We start from the raw sequence: 12,355 nt of genomic DNA on the forward strand, positions 1-12,355 counted from the left end.
AAAAATATGTTAAGGAGAAACACTCTTTATGGCTGTTGGTGTCTCTTGACTGAGAAGCTTTCTACTTAGAGGAAAATTGCTGTAATCGCAGGAATCGTATGAAATCTGAAACTCAGAGCTACACTGGGCTATTTTTAATAATGCATTCTTCTCTCAAAATGAATTTTAAATGTTTGAGAAATGGTTTGAACACCTAGGTTTAAAAGTAACCCTTAGCTCGATTCATCTGACTCTGTATTTTCAGAGGCAAAAATATAGGATACATACAATACTTCATTTGTATTCGAAATGCAGGCTTATATGCTTAAAAGTAATCTCTTTCCTTTTTTTGGAGATGGAGATTCCTGTATGAACACTTAGAATACCCTGGCTCTCAGTTCCAAGCTCCCTTCTCTCCTTACACTTTTCCCCAGGAGGAAACTTTATGAGAGCCATCCCCAAAGGCTCTCAAATCTCTTCTCTCTCCCCGCCCTTGCCAACCCCTCCGGTTTGTACATCTAAGTGCCAGTTTGACGTTCCCACTTGAATGACTAAAAGACCTCCGGCATCACCCTCCTTTTCCTGCCTCCAACCAGTTCCCCTCCCTCAGTCTTCCCCATCATAGGAAATGAAACTTCTATCCACCTGGGAGATTATGCCAAAATCATAGAAGTTTTCTTTTCTTCCTTCCTTTCTCTCTCCCTCCCTTTCTTCCTTTCTTGTTTCCATATATATATATATATATATTTTTTTTAATGTGGCTGCACCTGTGGCATATGGAAGTTCCCAGGCTGCGGGTCAAAGAGGAGCTGCAGCTGCCAGCCTACGCCACAGTCACAGCAACACCAGATCTGAGCCACATCTATGACCTACATGACAGCTCGCAGCCACACTGGATCCTCAGTCTACTGAGAGAGGCCAGGGATCAAACCCGAATCCTTGTGGATACTAGTCAGGTTCTTAACCCGCTGAGCCACAACGAGGATTCCAGTAGAAGTTATTCTTGATTTCTCTTTCCTTCATTCTGTCCCCAAACATATCCTATTTAACATATAGTCTGTAGAACTTTGAAGTCTTTTTTAGAATTTTAACTACGTGGTGAAACTTTATTTCTGTTATGAATTATTAGAAATCTCATTCTACTTACTTAATACTTAGATATACACTGTAATTCCTTAATGCAGTAAACAAAGTCAATGATCTTGATTTTTATTATGGAGCACGTTAACTACAGACATAAGAGATAGAGTTTGGGCTCAATTTTCAATCAAAATAAACTCATAAAACTTTCTCTGGAATAGTTTCAGGATATGACATTGATAAACTTATGGATTAAGACCTATCCCCAGAAGCTGCTGTCATGGCTCAGCAGATAAAAATCTGACTAGCATCCATGAGGATGCAGGTTCAATCTCTGGCTTCGCTCAGTGGGTTGGGGATCCGACCTTGCTGTGAGCTGTGGTGTAGGTTGCAGATGCGGCTCGGATCTGGGGTTACTGTGGCTGTGGCGTACGCCAGAGGCTACAGCTCCAATTTGACCCCAAGCCTGGGAACCTCCATATGCTGCAGGTGCAGCCCTAAAAAGACCAAAAAACCCAAAAAACAAAAAACCAAAAAGCTATCCCCAATCACCACTGTATTACTTGGCAACACACTTTGGGTTTGGTCCTCAAATCAGTTATCAAAATCTCCTTCTCAGTTTTATTGATCAGTTTTCTAGGTTTCAGTTTCTTTCTCTCCCTTCCTTTCTCCCTTCTTTCCTTCCTTCTTTCTTTCTCTCACCACGCCCTGCAGCATATGGAAGTTCCCAGGCAAGAGGTCAAACTGTAGCTGCAGCTGGCAGCCTAGGCAATGTGGGATCCTTCACCCACTGAGCAAGTCCAGGGATCTAACCCGTGTCCTCACGGACACTGTGTCATGTTCTTTACCTGCTGAGCCACAATGGGAACACCTAGATTTGTTTCTTTCATATGACATCTGTGGAGGTAGCGCCACCTAGTTGCTTTGGTTGGAGATGCTGTTCTCTGCCATCCCTCCATGTCCTGCTCCCCAATAACGTGTCCTTTCTAATTTATTGGCTTCTGGAGGCTTGGAATGTTTCAGTGGAACTTCCACTTGACAGAGAGTCAAAAAGTTTTCTCTGAGACTCTTGGATTTTTACGGTGCTCAGGAGCTATTGCCCAAGGTTGAGTTGAGGTCACATGGACCAGTTCTACCACCTCAGAGCTGCCTTGCTTTATCTGCTTTATCTAGAGCTGACTTAAGATGTAAGCCTCTGAAATAATTCCCTTCTGGACCAACCCAATGTGGAGGTGTTTTAAAACCCCTGGAAATATATCAATATGGAAGGAATGGGATTTAAAGAACTCTCTTAAAGAGCAACGCTGGATGAAGTTGTCAGGAAAAATCTACGAAGGGAGAGAGAGCTCCCAGCTCATGCCTTCTGCCCCACAGGCTATGTGCTCAAATAACTCCTGATGGTGCTTAAATTGCTTCCTAAGGAGAGAGTGGGCCCGCTAAAATACAGAGCTTTTGTTTGGCTCAGTCTGGCTGAATTTTGCCATCATCATTTGATTGTTCACTTCTATGCAGGCCACATTTAGCATCTCCTCAAAAATTGTTGATTAAATATGCAAAGAATATCATTGTGTTGTGGGTATTGAATTAGGAGCCTAAGCAAGGGTTTCTGCAGCTCTGGGCTCAATCCTGGTTTAAAACATTATTTCACATTAAAGACTTGTCAGGATAAAGAGGCATCAGGCTGTAACGCATTCTCAAAAGTTTTAGAAAAAAAAGAATCGTATATTTACACATAGATGCTTATACATACGCAAAGTTGAAGGTAAAGCAAATCAGCAAAGTTTGGTTCCAAAGACCAACTAGTCAAGTGGGGTGTTTGTTTCTTCTGTAACTTTTCTAGTTAAATGTCAGAATAGACGAGGTAGACATATTGGGAGAAATAATATAAAATAAAAAGTCATTGTCCAAAATATCATTTTGCCATAGTTGCCACTGGATTGCATTCGCATCAGAGACCCACCAAACAGGTGTCAAATATCTTTTTAGTTTTACAGTATCGTGTAAGAAATGTTGAAGTCCACTTGAGAATCTGATTCATTTATTGACAAATTTAAGGAAAATGTAGCTCCTTTTCAAATACCCAGCTTCGTCAGTTAAAATGCATGCTAGAGGGTGTGATAGCTGAACATCTTAAAATGGTCAGTAAGGAAAGAGTCTGACCTTAACTATGAATAGAAATAATGTGAATTGTCCAGATCATTTTAATGAGGCATTAAACTTAAAGATGGTTGCTGAATAATCAAAAACTAAATTCTAGTAAAGAGCAAAAAGCAATGGGGGGGGTTTAAAAAGAACTAAATTCATTTTTAATTAAAAAAAGTCAAGGGTCTTGAAAAGTGCAATTCATATGGCAATCCATCTTAACAACCTCTATTAAGATAATGCCTCAACCTTTGGGTTTGGAGACTGGCTTCCAATTTCATTATCCTCCTCCACATTTCCCTTCTTTTAAACATTCAGATTAAAAAACAAAACAAAAACACCCTGAAGGCTGGTATATATATAATTTTTTTATTTTTCAGAGTGGCAGATAAGAAAGAAAATAAACCTCTATAATTCAGAGACCTCTATTTACAAGAACAAAACCACAGTTTTTATATTTGCTATCTTTTGAAAAAAAAAATTAAGGCTGACTTTCAGGGGGCTTCTGAGTCAGACTTCCTTCATGTTAGGCTTGCCTATCTTATGCCTGACAGCTTCACACTGATCCTCCTTCAGATAACTCATTTAGCTGTGAAATAAATGCAGTTCCCTATTGAGATAATGACCAAAACTTACTCTGGAGGCTTGTTGGATGCTTGAGAATGAACAGCTGTACTGGCCCAGGCACATAATACCCTGAAGATTTTCAATGCCTGAGACTGTCCCCCAATGAAAATTTTAAATGAACACCCTGAATTTAGAAAACGTTGATACGTGGAGGCACTTACTTAGTTCTAAGAAACTGCAGATCCAGATACTTGAAGTTTGGTATGAAGGATAACAAGCCTGTCAAAATTAGATATGAAAGAATTGGCTACCAAGTTTGATCAGGAAGAAATGAGTTTAAGAAGCAACAGTGGTTCCGACTAGGAACCATGAGGTGGACAGGTTCGATCCCTGGCCTTGCTCAGTGGGTTAAGGATCCGGTGTTGCCATGAGCTGTGGTGTAGGTCACAGATGTGGCTCTGTGGCATAGGCTATAGCTCTGATTCGACCCCTAGCCTGGGAACCTCCATATGCCGGGGAGTGGCCCTAGAAAAGGCAAAAAGATGAGGAGGAAAGAAAAAAAAAAAGAAGCAACAATGATTATAAGGGAGGATCTCCCAGAGTTAGGAGCAGAGTACAGACTCAGGGACAAATTGCTACAGGTTTGTCTGATCTGTTGTGATTATTTGCTAATAGATTTGGGGATGATTTTGATAGGGATGGAGTAGGCTAGTTGCATGGGTGATTGTAGAAGTCCCAATAAGGGACCTTACATAGTTAGAGAGGGAAACCTAGAGAACTTTCAGAAATCACCGTAAGTTAATCATCGCTCCGGGTGGTCATCCGATGAAGCAGGCTTGCTGGACTAGCAAAGGCATGAGATATGCCTCAGGTCATTGGGTGGAGGTTGGGGTGAGGCCTGCATTCAGGCTCCCATCAAGGGCAGGAGTTTAAGGATCACCCTCCTGCTGATTTGAATAAGCACCACGACAGTTCTAGCTTGACCTTACTGGGTCACATACTCTCTTACTGGATACCAAGGAGGAGCTACGACTCCAAGAAAGACGAAGTGGCGGTCTTTTCCCACCCCTTGGATCATAAAACTGTAGCCCCCCTAATCTGGGAAGCAGAGCTTCCTTGCCTGCCTGCTTGCCTCTCTCACAAGTACCTTATCTTAATACTACATCTGTTTCTACTTATTTCTTGCCTATCACTTTGTCTCTGGTGAATTCTCTCTGCACTGAGGCACATAGAACCTGAACCTCAGTAAGTCCAGATACCAGGTGAGTGATTCTAATTTAAAAACCATGGGTTCAAGTCCCATTTTGGGTTCTGGCTAGGTTCAAGGCATAAGCTCTGTCAGTTTCAGCTTCATTAAACTCATTTTTTTTACACCAAACTTTAATGAAGATATTATTTTAAAATTCAGTTCTATTTTTTTTTAAATTTAAGTTACACTTTCATTTTTATCCTGCTGGGGATAATTTGGTTTGCACCCTGCCCTTTTGGCAACACCTTCCTTGTGTGTAGCTGATTTGGTTAACCATTGCCGTGGGTCACCTCTAAGCTCCCCTATAATAATTTGTGCTCAGCTATGTCCAGCTCTGGACACTGTTTCTTTTCCTTACTGTAGATATTTGTGCTATGTAAGATAGAGAGAGAGGACTTATAAATTAAGAAAAAGTGACTATGGAATGCTTTTTGAGAGATTGTTTCATTTTCCATAGGGGTCCTGAATTTTTTTTTTTTTAAGTTAGAGTCATGGACAATTTTTAAGAGTTGTGTCGGTTTCAATGATTATAAACTCTTGCAGGAGAACTAACTTTCCAGTATGCCTTCTATTTGTGTTTGGATTTTTCCTCTCAGGGATGAATAGCAAAAACCACAAAGGCAGAATGAATCAGCTAGCTCAAACTTACTGACGTCATTCATCTGAAACTGTAAAGGGACAGAGAATTATGGAAGAGAGTCATACAGCTTCAAGTTCAAATTTGCGTTCATTGGGATTGGGGGGTGTTGTGAATAGTTTTCTTACACTTAGGAAGATCCAATGGTAATCTTAAATTTGGCTATAAATTTACCATTTTTAACAGTAGATCTGCAATACAGATTCCAAAAATATAAAGTTTACAGAGGACCTCTTTGCTCTTTATTACACAATTTTCAGGGCCCCAACTTTGGTGCCTTCTCCAATGGCAGACTCCTTAATACATGGGCTGCTTGGATGACAATTTTGACTAAAGGGTAGATGCTGATAGCTTTTACTCTCCATTTCTCTGCCTTTTACAATTTATAGCTGTGTAATGAGAGATCTGTATCAGCAAATGCCTGAATTTTCCACCTCGTCTCAGAAATGAATTTGCAAAGAAGGTATCACTGTTCAATTACTTGCCACCTAATCCGTTTTGTTTCACCAAAGATTTTTAGTCATCAACTTGTGTTCTGGACAAGGGATAAAAAGTCCCCAAAATAGCAGAATCAAAATCATTTTGCCTAAACAAAGAGATTGAATTAAGTCTGTTGAATGGACTCTGCTTTCCTTGTCCTCTGAGACTCTGCAGTGTGAAATGTTTTATATCCTCTGTCTGCCAGTTCTGGTTCTGCTCATTATATATAAAAAGCTTCTCCATCCCATTTTCAGCTGCAGCTTCTTCTTCTTCTTCCCTTTTTTTTTTTAAATGAAAATGCTGGCATGCAACTTACCTCCAGGAATAGCTCAGAGCTGATGCTCTCAATTTAGTCATGAGGATTACATTATTTCTCTCCTCTTTGGAAAGGCTCTCTCCCAATCTCTATAATCATGACCCCATAAGAGCTAGTTGATTTCCCTTAGAATGAAACATACAGCCTTTTAGAACCTATAGGAAGCAGCCTACTTCATATAGGCAGGTGAGGCCATGTTAACTTCTATCAACAATACACCCTTACATTCTAAGCCATAAGACATATGAAAGGAGGGTTTTATATGTAAAAGCTCAGATCCAGTATATAACATGAAAATGCACACCTGTGTATTTCTTATGTTGAAAATGTTTTCAAATAATGAATATAACTTCTAAGAATGGTAGAGCATTTTTACACAATTTTCATGTTGGAAAATATCTACTAGTAGGAGTTATAAAATAAATTGAAAAGAATCCAAGAGAGCTCTTGAATGGGCTTTTGGTTCTCAATGCACCACCCTATTTCTGAAGCGTTTTCTCAGTCAGTTGTGAAAATAAAAACATCATTTTTCCTTTTCAGAGAACAGATAAGACTAATTTACCTGTGGAAATGGACAAAATGGAAGAAACATGAGCTTCTGCCTGTTGTTTTGTTTATGCTCCGTATAGCCTTGTAAGATATTTTCAGAAGAACACTCTCCCAACCGTGTATTTCCTGGTTATGTATATGGGCCTGACTCCCCACTTTCTCATCCCACATCCCCAGAGTTGTGTTTACTTACAGAGGCACAGTTTTCAGACTTGTCTTCCACGAAACCAATTTGGCAGGGTGTCCTCTGATTCTGCAGCCAGTAGTCTGTAGACTCCAGAAGGCTATTGCTGCGGAGAACCTGAGGGAAACAAAAAAACCTTCTCGGTGCTCTTGGCAAGACTTTCTATTTAAACAAGAAACTGTTTTCTGAAGAATCTATAAATGTTTTGTTTGCCTCAGGGCATCTGGATATTGGAAAAAAAACTTCCAGGATAATAGCACCTCCAGAATGTGTAAACTATCCAACCAGCAGTCCACTTTGGAGGAATTTGCTATTAATACTGTTGTTTCTTCTCTCCTCAAATTCAACATCTGGAAACTTGGGTAGACCTGTGACCTTCGCATTATCTGCAGTCAAGTAATTGTTTGGGCGAGTGGTTCAATTGGCAATGGGAAATCACCCTTCACGTTAATTATGGAGCTCTTTTACATGCTATGACTATTTTTGATTAAAAAGATCTAGTGTTTCTCCATTTGGTATAATACAGCTACAGAGATTATCATCTTTAGTTCTTCAGCCTTGCCAATATATCTGGGAAATAGGGTACTGTTCTTCTAGAACATTTAGGGTACTAGATGAAGTTTAAAAATTATGTGCAGTAGTTCCCGTCATGGCGCAGTGGAAACGAATCTGACTAGGAACCATGAGGTTGCAGGTTCGATCCCCGGCCTCGCTAAATGGGTTAAGGATCTGGCGTTGCCGTGAGCTGTGGTGTAGGTCACAGACATGGCTCAGATCTGGCAGTTGCTGTGGCTGTGGCATAGGCTGGCCGCTACAACTCTGATTAGACCCCTAGCCTGGGAACCTCCATATGCCATGGGTGCAGCCCTAAAAGGACAAAAGACCAAAAAAAAAAAAAAAAGGTGCATAACTTATGGGATTATTATAAAAATTAGAGTTAAAACATGTAAAGTTCTTAGACCTGAGGCTGCCCGGTAAATGTTGGTGATTACTATTATATTATTTATGGCTATGAGATTTTTTTTCATGAGTATGAAATGATACATATGATGTATATATGTAAAATGTGCTTGTTTAATAAAAGCATTAGTGTAAAAAATTATTAGGAGTAAGGAAGTGAGTTACAACAACCATTTTCCCTGTAGAAACCGTACGATAAAGCAAAATGATTTTCAATACACAAATTAACACCACCAAATATGATTCACAAATGCCTTGTTTTTATCATGGACTTGGAGAAGAGACTTGTGGCTGCCTGATGGGAGGGGGAGGGAGTGGGAGGGATCGGGAGCTTGGGCTTATCAGACACAATTTAGAATAGATTTACAAGGAGATCCTGCTGAGTAGCATTGAGAACTTTGTCTAGATACTCATGTTGCAACAGAAGAAAGGGTGGGGGAAAAATGTAATTGTAATGTATACATGTAAGGATAACCTGACCCCCTTGCTGTACAGTGGGAAAATAAAAAAAAAAAAAAAAAAAAAAAAAAAAAATGCCTTGTTTCTGAGGTTTGATTTTAAAGCAATGAAGAAAAATTCTTTTTCTGAGCCAAAACATTTTAAAGGTGCAATCTATAAACAAACGATTTACCTTCTGATGTGTCTTAACACTATTCAAAGATTGTCTACAAATGTTTCCATAAGATTTCCAACATTCTGGAGTTCCCATCAGGGCGAAGCAGAAACAAATCTGACTAGGAACCATGAGGTTGTGGGTTCGATCCCTGGCCTCACTCAGTGGGTTAAGGATCCGGCGTTGCTGTGTGCTGTGATGTAGGTCACAGATGTGGCTTGGATCTGGCGTTGCTGTGGCTGTGGCATAGGCCGGCAGCTATAGCTCCGAATGGACCCCTAGCCTGGGAACCTCCACATGCCCTGGGTGTAGCCCTAAAAAGACAAAAGACCAAAAAAAAAAAATTTCCAATGTTCTCTTGGTACCTTCTATTTTATTAGGGTACATGTCTGCTAATATTTGACAACTACCTTCACTCAAGTAATATAACAGATTTAATCAGTTTGGTTAGTGCCACAAAAATAGAATGACATTTCAATTACATTTCATTTGTACAATAAAGGATTGTCTTCTTTTGTTCTATGCAGATAAAAATACATTACTTTTTTTGTCTCTACCTATTCAGTTAACCAAATATAATTGACATATTTTTCTTTAACATTTTTGTTTTGGCCAAGTGATATGAATTTTTAAACATTTTCCCCCACTCAATGTATATTATTACCTAGAGATGACAGATTTTCATCATTCTTTTCCTGAATAGACAAAGAGACACTTGGTGGATGAACAGGTAATTGAATGATGAACTTGAGTTGCCAGTGTAATTAAATTTGGCAATGGAAATTCCCAAGTATCCAAGATTTTGCCTAAACTGTGGTTCTTAAAGTATGTAGCTGAGACCCTTAGGGGTTCCTGAGAACTTCCAGGGAGTCCAGTGGTTAAACTATTTTTAAAGTTATATTAAGACTTTATATGCCCTGGCTCTATGCCCCTGGTGTAGTCCCCAAAAGCAAAAAACAAAATAAAACAAAAAGTTATTTAAAAATAACTTTAATAATCGTAAGCATACCGCATGTTAACTTTGTTTTAATGGAAAATATCTGTTTTCCAAAAGAAAACATTTTAGTGGGATTACTCCAGGTGTTCACAAACAGTAGCTGTTATTATCACAAATATGATTACTGACGTCATGTCATTCTCTCCCAAGATCTTAACCTCCATGGATTAATTAGCCCAGTAAACATTAGTGTTTTACCATCTATTCCTATTGGAATCTAGACCAGGCCCTAGGAAACAAGGACAAAACAAAATTTTATGGGTTTATTGCACAATGATAGCCTTGCATTCAAGACAGATCTTAACCCAGCTCCTACCTGTTAATCATTTGGAGAATATTTATTAAGCTCCAATGTTCACAATACTGAACCATACCCAATTTAAGTCTTTTCTAGGCTTTGTCTTCAATAATTTCCCTGTACACACCCTCTGCTAGGGTAAATCTATCTTTTTGTATCTGTGGCATGTGGAAGTTCCCAGGCTAGGGATCGAATCAGAGCTACAGCCACAGCAATATGGGATCTGAGCTGCATCCGCGACCTCCACCACAGCTCACAGCAACGCTGGATCCTTGACCCACTGAGCAAGGCCAGGGATCGAACCTGCATCCTCATGGATACTAGTCAGGTTTGTTTCTGCTGAACCACAACGAGAACTCCTGCTTCTTAGTCTTTTTGATGCACATGGCTTTCCCCATATCTGCCTCCTGTTCTTCCCCCAAAGTTCTTCCCCAACCATCAAGATATAATCAAAACCAAGTCCTTTCTCCATATTAAATGTTTCTTTCTTCTTTAGGATGAAAACAATTTTTTATCTCAGAATTTTGGAATAGGCATGCCTGTCTTCTCCTTCTCATTAGGTTATATGAATATTGTTTCGGCAAGGCTTTTATTTCCCTCAAAGATTTTCTGGAACAGTAACAGAGTTTTCATTCCATCAAGATTCCCATTTTTTAGTCCTATATTATTGAAGATTATCAAATTTTATTTTCTGATAATTGTTAAGTCTAAAGCTGTAAAGGAGCCCCAAAGCTTTTAAAAGAGAAAAATTTCACACACATTGAAATTTCACACTGCCTTTGCCCAGTGTATGCATCCTGATCGACGATGGAATGCTGCTTAAAATTAATTGAATAATGTCATCACAATAAGGAACTCACTCTTCTTCAAAAGCAGAGTGCAAACAGGTGGGCTCAGAGAAGTTCAAATGTGCTGAGATACGGAGACAATGGATGCTCTCAGCTGTCTGGAGGCTGGACAGAGCCTGGGGTGGCCATTCCAGGGCAAGCACCCTGGTTGTATGCTTACTTAAGGGTTCCAAACAAATATTATTTTAAAAAGATGTGTCATAATGTAGGAAAGGTTTGGAAGCACTGTCGCGTGAAATCATCCTTAAATGGGACACCCAGTTTGCATGAATGTGTGTTGAAGATGAAGAAAGAAAAAGCAAGGGGAGCTATAAAATAAAGGAAGCAAGATAAGCCCATTGCAAGAGTCCTAAGCATCACTCAGAGAAGAATGTATAGGCCACTGTGCTGTTCTAGTCTTTTTCCAGGAGACTCGATTAATTTTTTCTTATACAAAGAGGTAGTACTGCGAATGGGCTGATTGGATTTGATAGTGAGTGGTAAAGATGGCAAGAGTCAATGAGAAAGAGGTCAGGGGAGAATGAAGGCAGCTACTCATCAGACACTCTCACCTATTTGCTCTGCAATAAATAGTGGTATCACTACCACAGGTAACATTTTCTTCAGAGAGGTATCACATTCCTACAAAATTCACCCTTCCCGAGTAAAGCTCTATGAGTTTTGAAAAACACACATAGTTGTGTAACCACCATCTCAATCAAGATTTGGAATAACTGTTCAGCTCCTCCCCCCCGCCCCCCCACAGTCCCTTCTTCTGATCCTTTTAGTCAAAATGCCTCCCAAGTCCCAAACTGTGACAGCCTTTGATGTGATTTTTTTTGGCCATGCCCGCTCTGTGCAAAAGTTTTCAGGCCAGGGATCAAACCCATGCCACAGCAGTGACCTGAGCCAGAGTAGTGATAATACCGGATCTTTAACTATTGGGCTACCAGGGAACTCCTGATTGGATATTTTATTTCTAAAATTTTGCCTTTTCTAGAACAGCATCTATGTGGAATCATATAGTTTATAACCTTTTGTGATCTGTTTTTCCACTGAGCATAGTGAGTTAGAGATTCATCTACAGTGTGGTGTGTATTCATTTATTTTCTTTTACTGCTGGTGGTATTTTATTTTACGAATATATGCACATTTAAAAAATGTTCATTTACCAGGTAAATATTAATAAAACTGCTATAAATAAATGTTTATAGTTTAGGGTAAATATGAATAAAACTGCTATAAATAAATGTCTTTTTTTGGTCTGAATTTAAGTTTTTACTTTGCTTGGGTAGATCCCTAGGACTGATGTTACCAGATAGGGTGGCAACTCAACAAGAAACAGATGAACTGGAGTTTCCGTTGTGGCTCAGTGGTTAAGGAATTCGACTAGGAACCATGAGGCTGCGGGTTTGATCCCTGGCCTTGCTCAGTGAGTTAAGGATCCGGCGTTGCCGTGAGCTGTGGTGTAGGTTGC

At 39.6% G+C, this 12,355-nt stretch overlaps 1 protein-coding gene across 7 annotated transcripts in view; it reads right to left on the reverse strand.

Moving 5' to 3' along the window:
• The window catches only part of SPHKAP (SPHK1 interactor, AKAP domain containing), a 152,522-nt gene that overhangs the window by 84,058 nt on the left and 56,109 nt on the right, over positions 1-12,355 (reverse strand). For all 7 annotated transcript variants that reach the window (XM_021074882.1, XM_021074884.1, XM_021074881.1 and 4 more), the window contains one exon: positions 7,193-7,300. In XM_021074882.1, coding sequence (XP_020930541.1) covers positions 7,193-7,300 — 108 coding nt within the window. Of the gene's footprint in view, positions 1-7,192; positions 7,301-12,355 lie in introns of those variants that run through there.

Source organism: Sus scrofa, chromosome 15 (genome assembly GCF_000003025.6).
Source record: "Sus scrofa isolate TJ Tabasco breed Duroc chromosome 15, Sscrofa11.1, whole genome shotgun sequence".
NCBI lineage: Eukaryota > Metazoa > Chordata > Mammalia > Artiodactyla > Suidae > Sus > Sus scrofa.